Consider the following 26,941-nt stretch of genomic DNA (forward strand, 5'->3'; position numbering starts at 1 on the left):
AGATGTAATGTAATTTCATTAATGAAGGACAGTAAAATAGCATAGATTATAACAAGAAGACAAAACTGAAGAGTTCATTCCAGAAACTACCTGGAGCAGTGAATAGAGGATGGCAGAACCAAGCAACCTGGAAATCGAAGAACTATTTACTTATGAAAAAAAGGAGCACAAGAGAGATCAGTCTTTTAAAAGTTTTGACGTTATACAACGGACAGTGTTTTTTTTTCTGAGACAGAGTCTCATTCTGTTGCCCAGGCTGGAGTGCAGTGGCGTGATCTTGGCTCACAGCAACCTCCGCCTCCCGGATTCAAGTGATTATTTTGCCTCAGCATCCCAAGTAGCTTGTATTACAGGTGCCCACCACCACGCCCATCTGATTTTTGTATTTTTAGTAGAGACATGGTTTTGCCGTGTTGGCCAAGCTGGTCTTGAACTCCTGACCTCAGGTGATCCACCCACCTCGATCTTCCAAAGTGCTGGGATTACAGGCGTGAGCCACTATGCCCGGCCAAAAGTTTAACATTTGTTTGTTTGAGTTAGGCCATATTTTTAAGTTTAGAAAAATCTGGCCGGGTGCAGTGCCTCACTTGGGAGGCTGAGGCAGAAGAATGGCGTGAACCTGGGAGGCGGAGCTTGCAGTGAGCCAAGATAATGCCACTGCACTCCAGCCTGGGCAACACAGCGAGACTCTGTCTCAAGAAAAAAAAAAAAAAGCATAATGTAGAAAAAGATATTTGGCACAAAAAGCAGAGACAAATGATTAAAAAAAAGAAAAAGCTTTTGAAATTATAGGAACTAATGGGTTCAAGAAAGGGGAAATGTTATCTTAGGAAAATGTTACCCTAGGAAAAAGGCATGCTTCCTTCTCCAAGGAAGGAAGAGAAGATGTGTAAATATCGGGAAAAAAAATAGAGAAGACTGGTCAAAAATGGAAAGAGGCCTAGGTTGTAATTCTTCAGGTTTTTAAATGAGAGGTGGGGATGATATTTTTAGTCCAAAAGTTTCTACATTAAAGATGTATAAAATAAGAACTAACACATATATTTAGGAAAGGGATTACTTTCAATTTGTTTAAGAACTAAATTTGTATCACCATTTTGCATTTTTAATTCAATTAGGTACTTCCATTCAACCAACCCTTGGTGCCAATGGTGTGATATTAGACAACCAGCCTATAGTCAAAAAAAGGCGAGGAAGGAGGAAGAATGTAGAAGGTGTTGACATCTTCTTTTTTAACAGAAGTAAACCACCTAATCATGTAAGTAAAGCAGTACTTGAAAACTGATCCTTGGGTTCAAAATTCAATCCTAGTAAATATACATATTGTTGTTTTGTGAATGTTTTATAGACTATTAATAAGGAAATTAGAAGTATGCCATATAGTTTTAGATGATATCTTAGAATCTTAGCACTGTCCAAGAGTGATAAAAATTTTAAGTTTAAAAGATTTAGCAGAATTTTTAGCAACAACTTATTTTTTCTCTTCAAAAATAATTGCTTTATTGAACCAGTATTAGAATGATAAAGTATGGAAATAAAGATTCCATTTGGTGTTTTTTTACAGGTTTCTTTAGGCTTAACCTCCTCACAGATCTCCACAGGGATAAATCCAGCACTATCCTATACTCAGCCTCAAGGAATTTCTGATACAGAAAGTCCAGTTCCAGTTATTAATCTTAAAGATGGAACAAGACTTGCAGGAGATGATGCACCAAAGAGAAAGGATTTGGAAAAATGGCTTAAGGAGCATCCAGGTTATGTGGAAGATTTGGGAGCTTTTATTCCTGTAGGTGACACCTTAAAACTCTTGTTATATTTTATTGCTATGAATTGTCAGATCTATCATGATGAAGCGTAAATTCTCATCCACTTATGCTAAATATGTGCTCTGCCTAAGACCTAGGAGAATTAGCAGGAAAAAATAATTGCCATCCTTCCCATGATACAATACAATGTTATTTTCCGTTTTTCCATTCTGCATTCAATGAGTATTTAATAATAAAAATTACTTCCAATATAGAGAACTATGTTAGACCCAGTGAAGGTTGCTAAGGTACAAAACTTCCAATCCTTTCTCGAGCAGTTTATTTTAAAATAATAATGATTATAGTAAACGTGTATTGAAACTTAACTATGTACCTGCAGTTATGCTGACATACTTATGCACACAACGTGCATTACTTCATTTAACACAATAACTTGATTATGTGGCATTGTTATAACTGTTTTTTGTTTTTTTGAGACAGAGTCTCGCATTGTCACCCAGGCTGGAGTGCAGTGACATGATCTTGGCTCACTTCAACCTCTGCCTCCCGGATGCAAGTGATTCTCCCACCTCAGTCTCCCGAGTAGCTGGGACCACATGCCCAGCACACCACCATGCCCAGCTAACTTTTGTATTTTTCGTAGAGACATGGTTTCACCATGTTGGCCAGGCTGGTCTCAAACTCCTGGCCTCAAGCAATCCACCTGCCTCAGCCTCCCAAAGTGCTAGGAACACAGGCATGAACCACTGCACCCAGCCTATAACTGTTTTTTAAATGAAATTAAAACACTAAAGTTGTAAGTAAATTGTCCAAGTCCACTCAGCAAACAAACTCTTAAATCCAGAGTCCAAACTACTCCTCTTAAGCTCTTCTTCAAGCTATGAGTATATCTTCTATGCCTCTCCAGATGCACAGTGAGTTTATGTTAATCAAAGATGAGGCTGGGCATGGTGGCTCATGGCCGTAATCCTAGCACTTTGGGAGGCCAAAATGGGCAAATCACTTGAGTTCAGGAGTTTGAGAACAGCCTGGTCACAGGCCACCACATCGTTAATTTTTTCAATTTTTATTTTGTAGAGACAGGCTCTCACTATCTTGCTCAGGCTGGTCTCAAACTCCTGGCTCAAGCGATCCTCCCACCTCAACCTCACAAAGTGTTGAGATTACAGGTGTGAGCCACCACACCTGGCTAAATATTGCAATTCTAAAAATAATGGGAATCCTGAGTTGAACACTGTAACTTCTTAACATGTTGAAGATAACATTCATTTATTTATTCAGTTAACAATTTTTTATTGAGTGATTACAATGTACTACTATTTTAAAAGATTGAGGATATAGCAGTAAACAATATAAAATCTTTGCCCTTATACCTATACTCTAGACTCTGAAGAATTGCCATACCTTTCTCTTTATCACTGCAAAAGGGCCTTTATTAACTTTTTAACTTTGTATATCCATTCATCATTTTACCTGCAAATATTTTATCATAATATTTTATATTACTTTATTGTAAAGACTTTGAAAACATATTCTTAAGGGCAGCATTTGTTCCTCTAAAGATTATAAGATGTAACTTGTCGGCTTTCCCAAGGAAAAGCAGTTTCCTATGTAAAAATCACCTTACATTAATGATTTCTTGGATCTCACACTCTGTTGTAATATTTCTGTAGCTAAATAATTACAACATGGTGGAGAGTATACTATAATAAAGGTATGTATAAAGTCTCATGGGAACAGATGTAAGAAAAATTAACTCTGCCTAGGCAGAGTAGTTTCTGAAGAAAGATAAAGAAAATAGAGCTGATATTCGTCTGGTGGATGAAAAAAAGAGTAAGTAGGCATTGACCAGGTTAACACAAGAGGAGGATGTTCTAGGCAATATAGAATTACTAAGAAGATGGCCAGGTGTGGTGGCTCACGCCTGTAATCCTAGCACTTTGCGAGGCTGAGGCGGGCAGATCACCTGAGGTCAGGAGTTCAAGACCAACCTGGCCAACATGGTACCCCATCTCTACTAAAAATACAAAAATCAGCTGGGCATGGTGGCGGGTGCCTGTAGTCCAGCTGCTCGAGAGGCTGAGGCAGGAGAATTTCTTGAACTGGGAGGCAGAGGTTGCCGGGAGCCAAGAGCAAAACTCCATCTCAAAAAAAAAAAAAAGAAAAGAGGATATGAGTGTAAGGCATATTCATAAAACAGTGATTAGTTTAATATTCCAGAGTATGTGGAGGAGTGAGTAGGGTAATAGTAAATGAACAATGAACAGAAGAGGTGAATTGAATAGGTTCAGGCCATGATGGGACTGGTATGCTAAGCTGAAGAATTCGAGCGTTGGTTTCCTGAAAATATTTTTAATTGGCTGGAAATACCTGCAAACATTAAGCCCTGTTTTGTTAATAGTTATATAGAGAAGTAGCATGGTTTGATGGGATGAGTTTTTATTTTTATTGCTAGATATGAGTTGTTGGGTTTCTGTTTGTTTTTGTTTTGAGACAGGGCCTCACTTTGTGCCCAGGCTGGAGTGCAGTGGCACATTCATGGCTCATTGTAGCTTTAACCTCCCATGCCCAAGCAGTCCTCCCATCTCAGCCCCCACAAATACTTGGGACTGTAGGCATACACCACCATGGCCAGCTAATTTTTTGATTTTTTGTAGAGACAGGGTCTCGGCATATTGCCCAGGCTTAACTTTTTTAACGTATAATTTGAAGAAAAGATTGATGTGATACTTTTTATTAAAATAATGTTTGGCCAGGCACGGTGGCTCACATCTGTAATCCCAGCACTTTGGGAGTCCAGGACGGGAGGATAGCTTGAGCCCAGGAGTTCAAGATCAGCCTGGGCAACGTGGCAAAATTTTCATCTCTACAAAAAATAAAAAAAATTAGCCAGGCATGGTGGCAAACACCTGCGGTCCCAGCGACTTGAGAGACTGAGGTGGGAGGATCACTTGAGCCTGGGATGTCAAGGCTACAGTTAGCTGTGATCACACCACTATTCTCCAGCCTGGGCAACAGAGCAAGACCCTGTCTCAAAAAAATTAAATAAAAAAGTTTAGATATTTTTAAAATGTAAATAACCAAAAGGTAAATGCTATTAAATTACTCGGATCAGCTCATTTTAATATCTTGAATTGTTTTGCACAGTTAAAGACTTTAAAGATATGTCTTTATCTATATATTTTAGAGAATGCAGCTTCATGAGGGAAGGCCCAAACAAAAAAGACACCGTTGCAGAAACCCCAATAAACTAGATGTGAATAGTCTCACTGGAGAAGAACGTGTTCAACTGATTAACAGAAGAAATGCTAGAAAGGTATTTTAATGTTTTTTTCTTAATGTTTTTTATTGATTCAATATTTAAGAGATCTCCAGAACACTATTTCATTATTCAGTAGTGTTTTCTAACAGACCTGGAAATGAGTTGAATCTCAGATTCTGAGGGAAGACATGCAGTATGATTTTATGCAGTCTAATTTCAAATCTCACTTCATTAGCTAAGCTATTACATGAAATAAGCAAGTCATTTAACACATCTGTGCCTAAGCAGTGCCATTGCATATAGTTTTACACTCATACAAGGGTACTACATCAAAAGCAGTCATTCTTACCAGGGGTAGTTTCACCTCTCAAGGAATATTTGGCAGTGTCTGGAGACATCTTTGGTAACCACAAGGAGAGGATACTACTGGTATCTAGTGGGTAGAAGCCAGAGATGCTGCTAAACCTCCTACAGTACATAGGACAACCCCCACAATACTAATTCACAATGTCTGTACTGTAAAAGTTGAGAAATTCTCATCTAAGAAGACACCATTCACATAGCCATCATACATTTATTTATTTATCACTGCAGTTTTCTGTCAGATGACCTTAACGTGTCTTTTTCTATCAAAATCAGCATATTACATAATTTCTGATTGATGAAAACAGAATATCTTAAAGGTACCTTGTAGACTAATGCCACCTTTGTGGCTTATCTTTTACTGAATGATGAATGATAGAGTGGAGATTTTTCAGAAATAGACTTACATAGATTTCTTGTTTTATGTTTGGATTAATATATTTCTCTTTTACCTCACAAAATAAACAATAGAAACTTGTGATATGTTTTGTATATGTATAGCTTTGACACACTTTTTTTATTCCGATGAGCAAGCAACAAATAGGAAAGAAAAAATGGCGTCAGTGTAAGAACATCACATTTCTCATTGCGTTATTTTTCTCATACACTAAATTACCTTACACAGGTCTGGTTCTGATTTACCGTCTGTTAAATGCACTCACTGCTAGGATAAAAATACCCAAAAAATTTTAATTTCTCATAAGAAATATTGGAATTAGAAGAAAACTATTTTAAAATAACAGTTTTAATATTGTTGGGTACACCAACTCTTTAAAGTTAATGTTAATTTTTTCCACAATTTCGTAGAGATAGCGTATTCAGCTTTTGTTAGTATTTTAAAGTATAGCATACATGTCTTAAGGAAAGAACAAGGTGACATTTCAGTAGCATGTTACCTAATTTTGTGCTTGTGTAGATTTTGTTACAAATCCTTCTACTTCATCTTATACCAAAAATTCACATTGCTAAATATTATGAATGAGTTTGGCTAGCCAATTTTAAGGAAATGAAACAATTTGAATTTTTACTTGTTAGGTTTGATATTAAACATTCTAAATTTTATTTTTAATTGTTGTAATTTCATGAGAGGTTTGTTCATGTTCCTTAATTTGTAGAGTTCCTAATTGTCTTGAGTCTCTCGGGTACAGGCTTAAGGATTGATGAGTTATTAAGGAAAAGAATCTACCTGCTAAATCCCCATAAACCCCCAAGAGGGCCTCCATTTTCAGTAGAAGCTTAATGAAGGAGATAATAAAAAAGAGAAGACAACAGAATTACAGAGACTAAGTAAATATACTTATTTCCTTAAATGTACTTATTTAAATATACTTATTTAAATATATAAATAAATATAAGGAGCTGGGGGTGTGGTGGTACACACCTGTAGTCCCAGCCGTAGGAAGCTCAAGAGGGATGATTGCTTGAGCCCAGGAGCTCAAGGCTGCAGTGAACTATGATCACGCCACTGCATTCCAGCCTGGGCAACAGAGTGAGACCTTAAAAAAAGTGAGTGAGTCTCTTTAAAAAAAAAGAAGAAAGAAATACCATATAAGAATACTTATGGCGGGTGCAGTGCTCGGGCCTGTAATGACAGCACTTTGGAAGGCCAAGGTGGGTGGATCACCTGAGGTCAGGAGTTCAAGACCAGCCTGGTCCAACATGGTGAAACCCCATCTCTACTAAAAATACAAAAATTAGCCAGGCATGGTGGTGGGCACCTATAATCCCAGCTACTCAGGAGGCTGAGGCAGGATAATTGCTTGAACTTGAAAAGTGGAGGTTGCAGTGAGCCGAGATCATGCCACTGCACTCCAGCCTGAGCGACAGAGTAAGACTCTGTCTCAAAAAACAAAAAAATACTTGTAGGTAATATAACTGATCATATTAAACCCTGTCTGTATCCTATCAAGATACAGTATTTAATCATTCAAAGTGGTATAGAAGAAGAAATTATTCAAGAAATGTCTTTAGTCTCTAAAGGGACATTAAATTGGTAGGTAAAAATCATTTCTCCAAATGTGATGTTTTTAATTTAAATTTCAGAATACTATTTTGTCTCAGTGTCATTACATTTTTTCCAAATTATTTACTTATGATTGGTTAATTATATCATACTTCACATATGAAAGATATGTATAATTTTATACTTTTAGGGTATCAATATATATATAATCGATAACAGTATTGGTTTTTGAGACCTAGGTTTGTATCCTGGCTCTAACTTGTACTAGCTAACTTTAGGCAAGTTATATAAATTCTCTGAAGCTCAGTTCCTTCATTTGAAAAACAGAAATAATACTATCTCCAAAGGAGGTAGTGAGAACTAAAATAAATTACACATTTAAAGTACTTAGCACAATACTTGGCATATAATAACATATTTATTATGTGACAGGCATTATGCTAAGGCACTTGAATTGTCTCATTTTATCTTTATAAAACCCTATGAGGGAAGTATTATTGTTATCCCCATTTTACAGATCAGAAAATTGAGGCTGAAAGAGATTTACTGATTTGCTCAAGTTCACATAGCTGGTAAGTCTAACTCTAGAGGGTGTACTTTTAACTAGGCTATATTGCCTGTCTAGCATGGTAGTTATTCATTTTACTGTTCTAGTTATTCTACTTAAAACATTTAAAATTTACATTATCACATATTTATATATTACATCAGTAGTCCATATGGGTCGTGGTGGCCCTTTTTAATATAATCATAAAGATTATCTAAGGTGGTTCAAAAAATATGTATTTTAAGGAAATAAACTCTAGAGCATAGAATAAAAGCAAGCAAGAGTTTTCTGTGTAATAGTGTTTTAGTATTTAACAATCTGTTTCTAATTTACAGGTTGGAGGTGCATTTGCTCCCCCTTTGAAAGATTTATGTAGATTCCTAAAAGAAAATTCAGAATATGGAGTAGCTCCTGAATGGGGAGATGTTGTTAAGCAATCTGTGAGTATTTTATGAATACTAACTTATACATTATTTTCAAATTAGGTGCCATTCAATTATATCTTAGATTAATTGTAATTAATAAAATATTCCATGAACTTGTGACAACATTTTTCAGTTCTCAATTTTTATTTTGCAGTACATGTTGCAAATTTCTCAGATGCTTCTCAGGTTAGAACAGAGAATCAATAAATAATTATTTGTTTTTACATTTAACCTCTAAGATACCATTTGAATGATGCCACAAAGAGTAATCAAATATGTGAGCAAATATGTAAGGATAATTGAGAATAAACTAATAGTTCATTAAGATTCTGGAAAACTGTGCAATTTTTTTTTTTTTTTTTTTTAGACAGGATCTCTCTCTGTTGCCCAAGCTGGAGTGCAGTGGCGCAATCTTGGCTCACTTCAACCTTTGCCTTCTGGGTTCAAGTGATTCTTATACCTCAGCCTCCCAAGTAACTGGGACAACAGGTGCCACCAACACACCTGGCTAATTTTTGTATTTTTAGTAGAGATGATATTTCGCCATGTTGGCCAGGCTGGTCTTGAACCCCTGGCCTCAAGTGATCCACCCACCTCAGCCTCCCACAGTGCTAGGATTACAGGCCTGAGCCACCATTCCCAGCCTAGGCAACTATTTTAAAAATTATATCTTAGGCCTAGTACAGTGGCTCACCCCTGTAATTCCAGCACTTTGGGAGGCCAAGGCGGGTGGATCACCTGAGGTCAGGAGTTCAAGACCAGCTGGCCAAATCAGAGAAACCCCGTCTCTACTAAAAATACAAAAATTAGCCAGGCATGGTGTTGTGCACCTGTAGTCCCACCTGAGGCTGAGGCAGGACAATCACTTGAACCCGGGAGACAGAGGTTGCAGTGAGCCAATATCGCACCACTGCATTCCAGCTTGGGCAACAGAGACAAGACTCCATCTCAAAAAAAAATAAATAAAATAAATTAGATCTTAGAAGAACATCTAAAAGGAGTAAAAGTTCACAGTATATTAAAAGCAGCAGTATTTAAGCTCTTGGGATAGTAAAGCCTACACATATGCTAATGGTCAATAATTAATAGATACTATTCTTACAGCTGTCCAAATGGAAAGGGCAGGCTATAAAACTAAGTTCGGTGTGATTCTACTTTTTTTGTTTCAGAAAGGGAGGTGGGGGGAATTATAGAATGTGTATAATTGCACAAGGAAAAAATAGAACACATACTGAAATGTTAGCCATGGTTATCTCTGAATGATGAGTTGATGGATGATTTTTTTGTTGTTGTTGTGTTTTCTACAATGAACCCTGATGCCTTTGTAAAGAGAAAAAATAAGTTGGTTCAATTCAAAACAAAATTAAACAATAGTCAAATGAGTCTTGTCTTAAACCACTATCTAGAACTGCACTGTCACAAACAGTAGCCCCTCAGTAGCCACAAATAGGCACATGTGGCTGTTGAGTACTTGAAATGTGAATTAACTGTAAAATACACAGTGGTTTTGGATTTTGAAGACTTTGTTGGAAAAAAAGAATGTAAAGTATCTCAATTTTTATAGATTACATATTGAAGTGACAATATTTGGATTATGTTCTATTAGACTGTGTTACTAAAATTAATGTCACCTATTTCTATTTTACGTATTTTAAATGTGGCTCCTATAAAATTTTAAGTTACCTATGTGGCTTACATTATATTTCTATTAGATAGTGCTGGTCCAGGCATTCTAAACTCCTAAAACTTCTAAGAGTTCTGGGACCCAGAAAATCATGGGAGAATTACATGAAAGTAGCATAGATTGTTCTCTGTTGTCCTGGACTTTATGGTTCCCAATCTGCAAGTGCTACTGCAGGTGATCTTACCCCCTTTAAGTATCCTTTTGAGCATGGCCCTATCTCCTTTATTCCCAAAGTGGCAGCAAAATAATTCATATGAAGCATCTTACTTTAACCTTTCACTTCGTCTATTCCTTCTTTATTGTTCTTTCCAATTAGAAGGGAGCCACTTCTTTGGTCTTCTAGAACAAATGATGATGTGAAACATGTAAGGGTTATGGAAGTACCCATGAAACAATTTTTTTGAACCTTATATTTTCTAGAATTATACTACAATCTTATGTTTTACAGGATGGAGGAAGGCTAAAGACCTCTTTAGTCACTTATTCTGTGATAAAATGAAAAGTGAAAGAGCTATTTGAAGCTACCACTTATATAGAATTAGGTTATTGCTATTATAATTGATTTAATATCAGTACAGAATAAATTTACAAATAATTGCCTATTTTTCATGGTTATTTGTATGATAAGCTAATAGCTCTTTATTTTATTCTCATGTAGGGATTATTAATGAATATATATTTCTTCCAGGGATTTCTTCCAGAAAGCATGTATGAACGTATTCTCACTGGTCCCGTGGTGAGAGAGGAAGTAAGCAGGCGGGGGAGACGGCCTAAAAGTGGAATTGCAAAGGCCACAGCAGCAGCAGCAGCTGCTGCATCTGCCACCAGTGTTTCAGGCAATCCTTTGTTAGCCAATGGATTACTTCCAGGTGTGGATCTCACAACTCTTCAGGCCTTACAACAAAACCTACAAAACTTGCAGTCACTGCAAGTAACTGCAGGGTTGATGGGAATGCCTACTGGCCTTTCTTCTGGAGGAGAAGCTAAAAACATGGCTGCTATGTTCCCCATGCTGCTGTCAGGAATGGCTGGATTACCAAATCTATTGGGCATGGGAGGACTCCTGACAAAGCCTACAGAATCTGGGACAGAAGACAAAAAGGGAAGTGACTCTAAGGAGTCAGAAGGAAAAAAAGAAAGGACAGAGAGCCAAAGTTCAGAGAATGGTGGAGAAAACTCTGTGTCAAGTTCTCCTTCCACGTCCTCTACTGCTGCATTAAATACAGCTGCAGCTGCCAACCCATTAGCTCTTAACCCACTATTACTATCTAATATACTTTATCCAGGGATGCTTCTCACTCCAGGCCTTAATCTTCATATTCCAACTTTGTCCCAGTCCAATACTTTTGATGTACAAAACAAAAACAAAAACAGTGACTTAGGCTCGTCTAAGTCTGTAGAAGTAAAGGAAGAAGATTCCAGAATTAAAGATCAGGAAGACAAAGGAGGAACTGAACCAAGTCCTCTCAATGAAAACAGCACAGATGAGGGTTCAGAGAAAGCTGATGCTTCATCTGGATCTGATAGTACATCATCGTCATCTGAGGATTCAGATTCTAGTAATGAAGACTGATTCCCAGACTCTGCACTTAAAATATGAACTGATTTTGGATTTTTTCTTTAATAGTTAATTGTAAATACCCCAGTGTTGAGTGCATCAATAACTTACTGACCGAACATTTCAGTTATTTGTTTAGAAGTGCAAACTGCTTTCAGAGACATTTTGCATGTAATATTTCTTAAGATTCATAAGTTTCTGAACTCGTATGTACTATCAAATACATAAAGGTGTAAAATTACAACAAAAGGCATTATAATTTTGTTGGGGGTTAATTTTATGAAAATTATGCTCAATAAGAGTTGTATATTTAATATATTTGCAGTGAACACAGAATACTTTATGCATATTACTGATTTAATTTGAATATAGTTTTACAGCCTCCTTGACACCTATAATTTACAGATCAAAACTCAGCAATAATTTGGGCAGCTAATGAATGTCATGAAAGCTGTAGAATCTACATCACCATCCATTGCTTTAATTACATGAAAATGCTCTAGTGTTGTGATGCACTGCTGATGTTTCCAATTCAGGTACAAGTATGTTTTAAAGAAGAAATAAGTTTCCCAATCAGCCAATTTAACTGGCTACCTGTTACCTCAGCTGAGTTAGTTTAGGAAGTTTACATTCGTTTCTAATTCTATACTTGTTTTCAGGGGTTTTTTAAACACATCCTATATATCATGTTAATCTGGCAAGAAATATGACTTGCTTTTTGCTGAGCTTAATTCAGATATCAGTAAAATTAAGTCATAAAATAATCATGTGTCATGTGACTTTGGCACCCTATAGACATACTTAGTTTTAACTTTTCAAAGTTTGGCCTCCTATTAGAAATAATCATGTCTCAGATGAGTAATGTCTGTTTCCAGGGTTCAGAAAAGGCAAACTCATGAAATGCCACTGAAAAGAACTTTCAACACAGCATACTTCATGTAAAAGAAATTGTTTGTTTGCTTTCTTTGTGTAGATTTCTATTTGTGTTTTATGTCATGGAAATATTCCAGAATTAACAGATAATAGTGGTAAAGTAATATGCAGATAGTCTAAATTCATTTTGAGTTTCTAGGTGTAAGCAGACTAAATGTTGCCCAGAATCAGTGTTGGGTTATCAGTTTATATTAAATATACTGAGTTGCCCATTTTGAAAATGCACTTTGAATAATCTCAAAAAGATGTACAAGTTATACCTACAAACCACAAAAGTGAAGCCTAAGGCTTCTGTTCAATTTCATAGAATCCTTTACCATGTAAAATTTGTCTGATATTTGATTTGTGATACAATTTCTCCTGCTAAAGCTGCTATTATTCTGACAAGGTAGAGGTCCAGGTTCACCTTCATATATCATACATATTTAAAACAATTAGTACTGAATTGGACATAAAAATATTGACATTCTAAGGAGAGATATATGTTAGCATTTTTCTGGTACTCAAATAAGTTAGTGGTAAAGTCTGCAAGGGCGTAAATTTAGGGGGAAAAAGTATCCCAGTTCTCTCCTGCAGAAAAAATACTTTCAGTATGTTTTGATAGAACTGTTGCTTTGTCATGAGTTAAGCAATTGTATCAGGTTTTCCAAGACCTTTACCAGTAAATTATGTTTCTGTATGTAAAATAACCCCTTATTAGAGAGACAGTGTTATATGTATTTACAAAATTATATAAGTTCCATTGGGATTGTATTGATTTTGTATTTTCCCAAAATAGTACTTTGAATTGATAGTCCTTTATGCAATGTCTTAGCAATAGTCTCTATAATGCCCATCCAGGAGAAGTGGGTAGTAATTCTTCATCATGAAAATGATATATTACATATTTAGTATCTTCCCTTTGCAGTATTGCACTTTTGTTTAACTAGAATACACCTATGAGATAGCCAAAGTTTTTCAAACACAGTTAACTTAGTTTGCCGGTGGAGTATTTCAACACCAACCACATTTCCCTTCCTCCCTCTAATTCTACCCACATGATCTTTATTCCTTCCTTTCCCCAATTAAAAAAAAAAAAAAAAAAAAAAGGAAAAAAAAATCTCTAGATCTTGTCACTAAAATCTAATTTATATCAAATTTATGAGAGAAAGTATTTTCCTAATTATGGTCAAATAAATTTGGTTAACATCCTAGTGATTCTCTTTCTATGTAATAAGGCAATTACAGTTTTCAAAGCATTAAGTCTAACATAACTTTAAACATTCTCTTAGGTTTCAAGACACTTCTATTTAATATTCATTGGGGAAAAGTTGTCCAGCTATCAGCTAAGAAAACACATGCAAATATGGTTGTGTAAAGTTAAGGGTTATAAGGAAAAAAAAAAAATCAGTAGAATTACATAATACTAAAGTTGCAGTTGAAAGGATATCCAAGTATGTGTTGGTAGTTACTAAAGGAATTATAGCTGTTATTGCCTTGTATTTATAGACCTTGTTTCAGGTTTTATGATTCAAGTCTTAGTCCAATCTTTCTTTTGGACATTTGCAATATTTACCAGTTGTGTTTTGTGTAGTCTAAATTTGCTTTCTGTAGTTGAGCAAACGTCTTAAAACGTCATTTGTAATTTATTAAATTACTTTCTATGATGTTCTATAGAGCAAATGGAAGTTTAATTATTTTTTATTAAACATATTCTTTGACTACCCATGATGTCAGCCTCTGTACATGAGAATACTTTTTAAAATTGAATTTTATATAGAATTTATCTTATTCCAGTTATGAAAGACACCATAGTTGTAAATCTTTAAAAGGAAAATGTACCTTGGAAGAATTTTTAAAACAAAAATTGGCTATAATTTTATCCACAGTATCTTAAATACTGTCAATTTTTCATTTTGATTTAATTTTATTAATATTGTTCATTGTTGATATTGGTGGTTGCAAAAAAAGAAAAAGCTGCTTCTTGGGCATTCAAATGATTAAACCTCAATTTTGCAGCCCAATCTCAACCTCATGCTGAACATTAAGTATAATTTTCTTAAGTTTTTGGACTTTTAAAAAATTCAGAAATACTCAGAGATACACCTCACCTCTTTAAAGAAGTCCATTTTGGAAATCAATAATTATTTTTTTCCCTTAGTCTTAAGAGTGTTTCCTAACTCATTGCCATTGTTGGTAGTGTCCTTTGCAAACATTAAAGAAAATAGTTTTTCCTCTTATTTACAAAACTAAAACAGTGGAGTCTCATACTTATTTAACCTGAACACATTCAACTACACTTTAATGTTTAGAAAACCTTTTCTTCATTTTTGTACAACATAACACATAAACACAAACCAACTGCTTCATACTAGTACTCACCCAGAGGAACAGTAGTCTGTTCCAGTGTTGGAGGAAGAATTGCCTATGTTGGACGTTTTTGAGAAGAGATACAATGTATAAAATGATGTATTCTGTGTTTTGTGAGCTATGTGAGAGAAAAGAGTGGTTTTTTTTTTTTTTTTAAAAGACACGGTCTTGCTCTGCCTCACCTAGGGTGGAGTGCAGTGGTGCGATCACAGCCCACTGCATCCTTGACCTGTTGGTCTCAAGCAATCCTCCCACCTCAGCCTCCTGAGTAGCTGAGAATACAGCATGCATCACCACAGCCAGCTAATTTTTCTATTTTTTGTAGAGATGGGGTTTTGCCATGTTCCCCAGGCTGATCTCAAACTCCTGGGCTCAAGCAGTCCACCCATCTCGGCCTCCCAAAGTGCTGGGATTACAGGCATGAGCCACCACACCCAGCCAAGTATGATTTTTGACTACACATAATATTCACTTTATACAATAAACTTAGAACTTAATCTCTACATAAGTTATTTATTTTAAAATTCAGAAAAGCACAAAAATATTTAAATCATCCATAAACTAAAACTACCCAGAGATAAACATTGTCAGTAATATATTCAATCTTCTGTATATCTATGTTACTTACATGTAGTGGGTTGAGTAGTGTCATTTAGAAACTAATGTCAACCTAGAACCTCAGAATGTGGCCTTACTTTGGAAATCGGGTCTTGGCAAATGTAATTAGTTGTAGTCATGCGGGATTAGGGTGGGCCCTAAATCCAATGACTAGTGTCCTTAGAAGAGCAGAAGATACTCAGAAACACTGGGAAGGCAGCTTTGTGATAAAGGAGACCAGAGGGATGTTCCTACAACTAGGGAACACCAAGGATTGCCAGCAACCACCGGAAGCTAGGAGAGAGGTAAGAAGCATTCTCCATAGCTTCCAGAAAGAACCAATCTTGCCAACACCTTGATTTGGTTTCTAACCTGAACTGTAAGAATAAATTTCCGTTGTTTTAAGTCACCTAGTTTGTGGTAATTTGTCAGAGCAGCCCTAGGAAACTGATAGCTTTTACATATTAACTCAATGTTTCATGCTACATAATTTCTACCTGCTGTAGGCTTTGAAAAAGAAGGAAAAAAAACTTGGTGCACTGCCTTTAACATACTGACCTATGTCGAATAAGAATCCTGCAATGTAATTTTTAATACACAGTATTAAATCATACAGATGTAATTTATTTAATCATTACTTTAAAATGGACATTTGGGTTTATGTAGACATTTTTGCATCCATCCCTAAATAATTTGCTTAATTCCTAGAACTGAAAATACTTCTCTGTTTTTAAGGATTTCAGCTTATGTTGCCAGGTTTATAATGAAGCTACTAGTAGCTATTTATACTAACATTAGAAGCATACATTTTTTGCATGCCCACTTACTCCCAAATCTTTACCAATGCTGTGTATTGTCTTTTTAAATAATCTTTGCCAAATTAATAGGCATAAATTACATTTTGATCTTTAAAATTAACTTACTGTTCTTTTTTCTTAGCTAAAAAAAAAGACATGCATATTATAAAAAATCCAAGGGGAGAGGGGAAGCACAAAGTAAAACCCCCATAATGCTGAAATTCAGAGATAATCATTAACCTTTGGGTAATTTTTCTTTGCATATATATAATATATATTTTAATAACAATGGAGTTATACCGTACATACTATTTGTAACCTACTTTTTTCATTGACTATATCATGACTATCTTTCCATGTCATTGAAGAATCTTCCACAACATTATTAAGGGCTTTCTAATATTCCAATATATAGATGTCTTATAATTTAATACCCAATTATTAAACATTTAGATATATTTCAGTTTGGGGCTATTAATAAGGTGTTTGTAGTTAAATATTTGCATATATTATGACTCTTTCATTAAATATTTAGGCAGGAAATAGTTGTGTTTGAGTCTTAGAACCAGTAAGATTGTTCTATTTTATACCTCAACAGCAAAGCGAACAGGATATGTAGGATGCCTGCATTTATAATTAATTTAAATATACATTATGAATTATTCAGCTCATGTATATCATATATATGCATGATATATCCCAGGCATTTTTTCCTGTTTTGCATATTATGCAAACAGTAGATATAAGAAAACTGACTTTACTAATACCAGATAAACAGACTTTAAAACAAAAGAAAATTGCTAGAAATAAACATTTTATAATGACAGAAAAGGCCAATCTACCAGGAAAATATCACAATTATAAACATATATGTACCTAACAACAAAGCTGCACAATTCATGAAGCAAAAACTAACACAGTTGAAAGAAGAAATATACAATAAAACAAGAATAGTTGGAGACTTCAATATATCCTTTATATAATGGATAACATAACTTTCAATAATGGATAGAGCAACTAGGCAAAATGTCAACAAGAAAACAGAAGACTTGAACAACACTTAAACCACCTAAACCTAAAAGACATCTATTAAGCATTCCACTTAATAAGAAAGGAATAGACATTTTTCTAAAGCACATGGAACATTTTTTAGGATGGACCATATGAAAGACCATAAAACAAATCTGAAATGTAAAAGGTTGAATCGTACAAAGTATGTTTTCCAAGCACAATAGAATAAAATTAGAATTCAATAATGAAGCTTAGAAATTCACAATTATGTGGAAATTAAACAATGTACTCTTGAATAACAAGTGGGTCAAAGAAGAAATCTCAGTGGAAATTAGAAAACATCTTGAGAAGAATTAAAACAACATTGCAAAACATGAGATGCAACCAAAGCAGTGCACAGTGGGAAATCTATGTTAAGGAAAAAAGTCTCAAATCAACCTGACTTTCCACCTTAAGAAACTACAAAAAGAAGATCAATCTAAACACAAAACAAGCCAAAGTAAGGACACAATAAAGAGTTGAACAGTAATTAAACAGAGAATAGAAAAACAATAGAGAAAATAATAACAAAAGTTGATCATTTTTAAAAAAATCAATGCTATGGTTTGACTGTGTTCCTCAAATTCCTATGTCGATTGGAGGTGAGGCCTTTGGAAAGTAATTAGGATTAGATAAGGTCATCAGGATGGGGCCCCCATGATGGGACTGATGGGTTTATAAGACCAGAGAGACCTAAGCTGACATGTTCTTGCCCTCTTGCCATGTTATGAAGCAACAAGAAGACCCTGATCAGATGCCAGTGTGATGCTCTTAAACTTCCCAGCCTCCACACCTACAAGACATAAATTTCTTTTGTTATAAATTAACCATTCTGTGGTATTTTGTATAGTAACAGAAAATGGACTAAGGTAATTAACAAATTGACAAAACTTCAGACTGATCAACAATAAGAAAAGACTCAAATTACTTGAATCAAAAATGAAAGAAGAGACATTCCTACTGACCTTACAGGAACATAAAGGATCATGAGGGAATATTATGAACAAGTGAATGCCAACAGATTAGATAACCTAAATGAAATGAACAAATTCCTAGAAAGACGCTAATGAAACTAAGTCAAAAAGAAATACAAAGTCTGAATAGAATTACAATAAGTAAAGAGATTTAATTACTAATTAAAAGCAAGCTTCCCTTTGTCCAGAGCTGCACGCCCCGGCCATAGCGAATAATAATTAAAGATTAAACGCCTGAGCTATATTCATTTCCACCCCACACCTTCTCCCTAGATTTACCTTCTTCCCTGTATTAGTACCGCCATTAAAAGATGGCGTTCTTCCTGCTTCTTCTTCATTCATTTTTCCCGCGCCTGCGAAAAGACTACCTGACAGCGCAGGTGCAACATGACGTCCGACCGGAGAAACCGAAGCCTATCTGGCCACGCCTTCCGCAATGAGGTCATTTCCGCCTTAGCCCAACCCCTTCCCCTCCAAATGTATATAAGGCATTGCATTACCACCATTAAACGAGACTTGATCAGAGCACTGTCTTGTCTCCATTTCTCGTGTCTCTTGTTCCCCAAATTCCCACCCCCTCCTCCAGGGCCTACACTGACTATCCCGCGGGCCAGGATACGTGGCACCCGAACAGGGACCTGGAAACGAGGGACTCCGTGAGGAAGAGGACGCCAAAGGACGGTCGACCGCTAACGAAGACAAAAGGAGTCAAACTCTTCCAATCACCGCGGGAACCTGCCGTGTCAGAATCGAAGGTAAGTGACGCTTCCGAAATGGGACAAGAATTAAGCCAACATCAAATATATGTAGGACAATTAAAAGAGGCTTTAAAGATACGAGGAGTAAAGGTTAAAGGTAATGATTTGTTTAAATTTTTTGATTTTGTAAAAGACACTTGCCCTTGGTTCCCACAGGAAGGAACTATTGATATTAAAAGATGGCGTAGAGTAGGGGATTGTTTTCAGGACTATTATAATACTTTTGGGCCAGAAAAAATTCCTGTAACCGCCTTCTCTTATTGGAACCTCATTAGAGATTTAATAGATAAGAAGGAGGCCAATCCGCAAGTCATGGCTGCGGTCGCTCAGACAGAGCATATTTTAAAGGTTAGCTCCCGCTCTAACCTCACAGAGCCTCCGCAAGATACGGAGGAAGATCTCATTTCCCTCGAAAGTGATCATGAGGAAATCAAGTCTCCTTCTGTAACAGATAAAGAAATACCACACGAAAACAAACCAAAAAAATACCCAATTTTACAGATGCTTCAGAAGGAGGAGGAAATTAATAAGCCTAATCAATCGGATATAAATTGGGATGATTTTGAGGAAGAGGCGGCTAAATATCACAACCCTGATTTGCCTCCCTGTTCTTCATACCCACCCCCATATAATAAGACACATAATGAGGCTTCTGCGCCCATTGTTATGGCAGCAATAGATCCCAAAGAAGAATTAAAGCAAAAAATTGCTCAACTAGAAGAACAGATTAAACTTGAAGAGTTAAATCAATCATTGATAATTAGGCTCCAAAAGCTAAAAACAGGAAATGAAAAAATACCTAACTCAGATGCTATGGAGGGTTCCTTGCGCCCACTTCAGCGGCCTGGACATGTTCCAAGAGGGGGGTTAGTTGCTAGCCGACATAGAGAAGACTCCTCCCCCAAAGACGTTTTTCCGGTCACTGAAACCATAGATGAACAGGGACAGGCTTGGAGGCATCATACTGGATTTGATTTTACTATTATAAAAGAGTTAAAGACTGCTGCCTCTCAGTATGGGGCTACTGCTCCATATACTCTTGCTATAGTGGAATCTGTAGCTGAGAATTGGCTCACTCCTATAGACTGGAATACCTTAGTCAGGGCAGTTCTTTCTGGGGGAGACCACTTAATTTGGAAGTCAGAGTTCTTTGAAAATTATAGAGATACAGCTAAAAGAAATCAACAGGCAGGAAACGGTTGGGATTTTGATATGTTAACTGGTTCAGGTAATTATGCAGACACTCAGGCCCAAATGCAATATGACCCTGGACTGTTCTCACAAATCCAGGCTGCTGCTACAAAGGCCTGGAGAAAACTTCCCGTTAAAGGAGATCCAGGGGCCTCGCTCACAGTGGTTAAACAAGGACCCGATGAGCCATTTTCAGACTTTGTGCATAGACTTATGACCACGGCAGGTAGAATCTTTGGAAATGCAGAAACGGGTGTAGATTATGTTAAACAGTTAGCTTATGAAAATGCTAACCCCGCCTGCCAAGCGGCAATCAGACCTTATCGAAAGAAAACAGATTTAACAGGATACATTTGCCTTTGTTCAGATATTGGGCCCTCATATCAACAAGGCCTAGCAATGGCCGCCGCTTTTAGCGGCCAAACAGTAAGAGATTTCCTCATTAACAAAAGTAAAGATAAAGGGGGATGTTTTAGATGCGGTAAAAGGGGACACTTTGCAAAAGATTGCTGTGAAAACCAAAATAAGAGTCCAGAAGCAAAAATCCCAGGCCTTTGCCCAAGGTGTAAAAGAGGAAGGCACTGGGCAAACGAATGTAAATCTAAAACTGACAGTCAAGGAAATCCTTTACCCCCCAGGCAGGGAAACGGGATGAGGGGCCAGCCTCAGGCCCCGAAACAAGCATATGGGGCAGTCAGCTTTGTTCCAGCCAGCAACAGCAATCCATTTCAAAACTTAGTAGAGCAACCCCAGGAAGTGCAGGATTGGACCTCAGTTCCACCTCCCACACAATACTAACACCTGAAATGGGACCGCAAACCTTAAATACCAGAATATATGGACCCTTACCACCTAACACTTTTGGGCTACTTTTAGGAAGAAGTAGTGTCACCATGAGAGGCTTACAAGTCCTCCCTGGAGTTATCGATAATGATTATGAAGGAGAAATTAAAATTATGGCCAGAGCTATTGATAGTATTATTACTGTCCCTCAAGGAGTTAGAATAGCTCAGTTACTCCTGCTACCTTTGGTTAAAACAGATAATAATATCCAATACTCTAATAGAAATATAAAAGGTTTCGGATCATCAGATATATATTGGGTGCAACCAATTACAAATCAAAAACCCTCTCTAACCTTATGGTTAGACGGGAAGGCATTCACTGGACTAATAGACACAGGGGCTGATGTAACTATCATTAAACAGGAAGATTGGCCCTCTCATTGGTCTACCACAGAAACTTTAACTCACTTGAGAGGAATTGGACAAAGCAGTAATCCTAAAACAAAGTTCTAAATATCTAACATGGACAGATAAAGAAAACAATTCAGGCCTCATTAAGCCATTTGTCATCCCTTACCTACCTGTTAACCTTTGGGGGCGAGATCTACTCTCTCAAATGAAAATTATAATGTGTAGTCCAAATGATATAGTTACTGCACAAATGTTAACTCAAGGATACACCCCTGGTAAAGGTCTTGGAAAAGGAGAGAACGGTATCCCACAGCCTATACTCGTTTCAGGACAACTTGATAAAAAGGGGTTTGGAAATTTTTAGCTCAGGCCACTGACATACCTGCACCCCAAAGGTGCGCTGACCCCATTACTTGGAAGTCAGATGAGCCCGTTTGGGTTGATCAGTGGCCTTTACTCAATGATAAACTAAGTGCTGCCCAACAGTTAGTGCAGGAACAACTAGCAGCAGGACATATTGAGGAAAGTAATTCCCCTTGGAATACACCTATTTTTGTTATTAAAAAGAAGTCTGGTAAATGGAGACTCTTACAAGATTTAAGAGCAGTAAATATCACTATGATCCTTATGGGTGCCTTACAACCAGGATTGCCTTCACCGGTTGCAATTCCTCAAAAATATTTTAAAATCATTATTGACCTTAAAGATTGCTTTTTTACAATTCCCCTTCACCCTGCTGACCAGAAAAGATTTGCCTTTAGTCTTCCATCTACAAATTTTAAACAACCAATGAAGCGCTATCAATGGAAAGTCTTACCTCAGGGTATGGCCAATAGTCCTACCTTGTGTCAAAAATATGTAGCTGCCGCTATAGAGCCAGTCAGAAAAACATGGGCACAAATGTATATTATACATTATATGGATGATATTTTAATAGCAGGAGAAATTGGCAAACAAGTCTTACAGTGCTTCGCCCAACTCAAACAAGAGTTAACAGCAGCCGGACTACAAATAGCCCCAGAAAAAGTACAATTACAAGATCCATATACTTATCTTGGTTTCCAGATTAATGGACCCAAAATCATTAATCAAAAGGCCGTTATACGTCATGATCATTTAAAAACTTTAAATGATTTCCAAAAATTACTGGGAGACATAAATTGGCTTCGACCGTACTTAAAGCTCACCACAGGAGAGTTAAAACCTCTTTTCGATATATTAAAAGGAGACTCTAATCCAAAATCCCCCAGGTCCATTACTAAAGAAGCATTAATAACACTCCAACAGGTAGAACATGCCATTGCAACACAATTTGTTACCGGTATTGATTATTCTCAGCCATTAATATTCCTTATTTTTAACACAACAATAACCCCTACTGGCCTATTTTGGCAGAACAATCCCATTATGTGGGTACACCTGCCCTCCTCCCCTAAAAAGGTTTTGTTGCCTTATTATGATGTCATAGCTGATCTAATTATCTTGGGAAGAGAAAACAGTAGAAAATACTTTGGAATAGAACCCTCTACCATTATACAGCCCTACACTCAATCACGCATCCATTGGCTGTTACAAAATACGGAAGCCTGGCCAATTGCTTGCGCTTCTTATACTAGCGCGATTGACAACCATTACCCACCTAACAAACTTATTCAATTTTGTAAACTTCATGCGTTTGTATTTCCCCATATTACCAGTAAAGAACCTCTCAATGACGCATTACTAATTTTCACTGATGGATCTTCCACAGGACTTGCCGCTTACACTTACAATAATGTAGTCGTTAAATTCCAGACCACTTATACATCAGCTCAGCTGGTCGAATTGCAAGCTATAATTGCAGCACTATCAGCTTTTCCTTGTCAGCCACTTAACATTTATACAGACAGCGCCTAACTGGCTCATTCAATACCCCTCTTAGAGACCGTGTCTCAAAGTAAACATATTTCAGACACAGCTAACCTATTTTTACAATGTCAACAACTTATCCGAAAAAGGACTACTCCCTTTTTTCTTGGGCATATTAGAGCACATTCAGGATTACCGGGACCTCTAACACAAGGTAACGCAACAGCTGACACGGCAACAAAAACCATAGCCACAGTCACTACAGACAATTTGCAACAAGCGCAAAAAGCACATGCCTTACATCATTTAAACGCCCAAACCTTAAGACTTATGTTTAAACTTACCAGAGAACAAGCTCGACAAATAGTTAAACAATGCGCCAACTGCATAACATATTTACCTGTTCCCCATCTAGGAGTTAACCCCCGAGGACTCATCCCCAACGAAATTTGGCAAATAGACGTTACTCACCACTTAGAATTTGGTCAAGTAAAATATATCCATGTATGCATAGACACCTACAGTGGATTCATCAGTGCAACTCTCCAAACAGGAGAGGCCACCAAACATGTCATAGCTCATTTATTACACTGCTTTTCTATTTTAGGAATACCCAAACAAATCAAAACAGATAATGGCCCCGGTTATATAGCCAAAACCTTCTTACAATTTTGTAATACCCTACAAATTAAACATACCACAGGCATTCCCTATAATCCCCAAGGACAAGGTATAGTAGAAAGAGCTCATCTGTCATTAAAAACTATTATCACAAAATTAAAAGGGGGGAGCTGGTACCCCATGAAGGGTACCCCCAGAAACATACTCAATCATGCCCTGTTTATCCTTAATTTTTTAAATTTGGACAGTCATGGAAAATCGGCTGCCGACCGTTTCTGGCATCCTGAATCTCAAAAACAGTTTGCAATGGTAAAATGGAAAGATCCACTTGATAGTTCATGGCATGGCCCCGATCCAGTTTTAATTTGGGGAAGAGGCTCAGTATGCATCTTCTCACAAAAAAATGATGCAGCCAGATGGCTGCCTGAAAGATTGGTAAGACAAATAAATCATAACCATTGTCAGTCCAGGGAAGATAAATCTCCCTGAGAAGTTCTTTTCTTCTTGTTTTTCAGAAAATGAAGCCTAACATGAAATTCCTTTGGAGAATAATCGTTCTATATAACATAGTGACAGTCTATGCAGGTTTTGGTGACCCTCGTAAGGCAAAAGAATTATTACGAAAACAATACGGCCAGCCTTGTGACTGCAGAGGGGGACAAATATCTGAACCTCCGTCAGATAGAATCACCCAGGTGACCTGCACGGGCAAGACAGCTTACCTAATGCCAAACCAGTTATGGAAATGTAAGTCTACCCCAAGAGATACCTCACCTAGCGGGCCACTCCTAGAATGCCCTTGTAGCTCTTTCCAATCTTCTGTACATAGTTCCTGTTATACCTCCTATCAACAATGCAAATCAGGCAATAGAACATATTATACGGCCACGTTACTAAAAACACAAACTGGAGGCATCAATGACGTACAAGTATTAGGATCCACTAATAAACTTGTACAATCTCCTTGTAACGGCCAAAAAGGAAAGCCTGTTTGTTGGAGCACTACCGCCCCCATTCACATTTCTGATGGAGGAGGCCCATTAGATATTACAAGAATTAAAACCGTCCAGAAAAAATTAGAAGAAATTCATAAAGCTCCATATCCTGAACTTCAATATCACCCTTTAGCCCTGCCTGAGCTTAGAGATAATTTTAGGCTCGATGCCCAAACCTTTGATATCCTCAATGCTACTTACAATTTACTTCAAATGTCCAATACAAGCCTGGCCCACGATTGTTGGCTTTGTCTTAAAATGGGCCCCCCTATTCCTCTAGCCATACCTAACCTTTCATTGCCCTATGTCAATTACTCAAATGAATCCTTAGTAAATAATTCCTGTCCTATTACCCCCCCCCACTTAGTTCAACCGATGACGTTTTCTAATTCCTCTTGCCTCTTTTCACCATCATATAATAACACTAAAGAAATTGATTTAGGCTATGTTGTGTTTGGCAACTGTACTTCCATAATCAATGCCACCAACCCTTTGTGTGCTATAAATGGCTCGGTTTTCGTTTGTGGAAACAACATGGCATATACGTATCTACCTACAAATTGGACAGGGCTTTGTGTCCTGGCCACTCTTCTCCCCGACATTGATATCTTCCCTGGAGATGAACCTATCCCCATCCCCGCTATTGAACATTTTATTTATAGACCGAAACGAGCCATACAATTTATTCCCTTGTTGGCTGGACTAGGAATCACCACTGCTTTTACTACAGGAGCCACAGGCCTAGGAGTCTCACTAACCCAATATACTAAATTATCCAACCAATTAATTTCAGATGTACGGACCTTATCCAGTACTATACAAGATTTACAAGACCAAGTAGACTCGTTAGCTGAAGTAGTTCTCCAAAATAGAAGAGGTCTAGATTTGTTAACGGCAGAACAGGGAGGGATATGTTTGGCTTTACAGGAAAAGTGCTGTTTTTACGCCAACAAATCCGGAATCGTCAGAGATAAGATAAAAACTTTGCAAGAAGAACTAGAAAAGCGCAGAAAAGGCCTGGCCGCCAATCCACTATGGACTGGACTCGATGGACTTCTCCCCTATCTCCTGCCATTTCTTGGTCCTTTACTCACTCTTCTACTCTTCCTCACTCTCGGGCCTATAATCCTTAATAAGCTTATGGCATTTGTCAGACAACAAATCGAGGCCTTCCAGGCCAAACCTATACAGGTTCATTATCATCGCCTTGAGATGACTGAAAATGGTGAGTCTTATTTACCTTAATAAGACCACCTCCCCTGTGTGCTGAACTGGACAGTCAATGACGGGTAAGAGGACACTATCTCCATCGGAGCCTAAGACAGGAGGGCCGCCCTTGCTGCTGCCTTATCCCATGACGGGTCTAGAAGGTGGGGGTGAGTTGACCCAACCTAAGACAGGCGCAGTTCCCGAGGGGTTTTCTTGTCATAAAAATATAAAAAGGGGGACCTGTCCGGAGCTGCACGCCCCGGCCATAGCGAATAATAATTAAAGATTAAACGCCTGAGCTATATTCATTTCCACCCCACACCTTCTCCCTAGATTTACCTTCTTCCCTGTATTAGTACCACCATTAAAAGATGGCGTTCTTCCTGCTTCTTCTTCATTCATTTTTCCCGTGCCCGCGAAAAGACTACCTGACAGCGCAGGTGCAACATGACGTCCGACCGGAGAAACCGAAGCCTATCTGGCCACGCCTTCCGCAATGAGGTCATTTCCGCCTTAGCCCAACCCCTTCCCCTCCAAATGTATATAAGGCATTGCATTACCACCATTAAACGAGACTTGATCAGAGCACTGTCTTGTCTCCATTTCTCGTGTCTCTTGTTCCCCAAATTCCCACCCCCTCCTCCAGGGCCTACACTGACTATCCCGCGGGCCGGGATATCCCTTGAACCTTTTGTAGTTCATAAGCATGATGATTGGGTGTTCACACATATATGTGAGATGTGACCCCTTGAACCTTGTTACCACGTGGGCACATTACCCATCTGACATGAAAAAAAGCAGCTTCCCTTAAAGAAAATCTGTGGCTTCACTGGAGAAAAAGTTAACACCTATTCA

The 26,941-nt window shown here is 37.4% G+C and overlaps 1 protein-coding gene and 1 non-coding gene across 30 annotated transcripts in view; both read left to right on the forward strand.

Annotated features, from left to right (window-relative positions):
• The window catches only part of CHD9 (chromodomain helicase DNA binding protein 9), a 273,480-nt gene extending 259,274 nt beyond the window's left edge, over nt 1–14,206 (forward strand). For 23 of the 29 annotated variants that reach the window (XM_074026669.1, XM_045381801.3, XM_045381802.3 and 20 more), the window contains 5 exons: nt 1,119–1,258; nt 1,565–1,786; nt 4,954–5,082; nt 8,237–8,341; nt 10,699–14,206. In XM_074026669.1, the coding sequence (XP_073882770.1) occupies nt 1,119–1,258; nt 1,565–1,786; nt 4,954–5,082; nt 8,237–8,341; nt 10,699–11,583 (1,481 nt within the window). In that variant the 3' untranslated portion in view covers nt 11,584–14,206. Of the gene's footprint in view, nt 1–1,118; nt 1,259–1,564; nt 1,787–4,953; nt 5,083–6,539; nt 6,679–7,871; nt 7,927–8,236; nt 8,342–10,698 lie in introns of all 29 variants that reach the window. The other 6 variants (XR_012428685.1, XR_012428687.1, XR_012428688.1 and 3 more) reach the window with 2 other exon arrangements.
• A 12,565-nt stretch (nt 14,207–26,771) lies between these two features.
• LOC123570724 (small nucleolar RNA U13) lies at nt 26,772–26,874 on the forward strand. Its single transcript, XR_006694973.1, has one exon. It is a non-coding gene; the product is annotated as a small nucleolar RNA U13 (small nucleolar RNA).
• Nucleotides 26,875–26,941: the final 67 nt, after the last annotated feature.

This window comes from Macaca fascicularis, chromosome 20 (genome assembly GCF_037993035.2).
Source record: "Macaca fascicularis isolate 582-1 chromosome 20, T2T-MFA8v1.1".
NCBI classification, from domain to species: domain Eukaryota; kingdom Metazoa; phylum Chordata; class Mammalia; order Primates; family Cercopithecidae; genus Macaca; species Macaca fascicularis.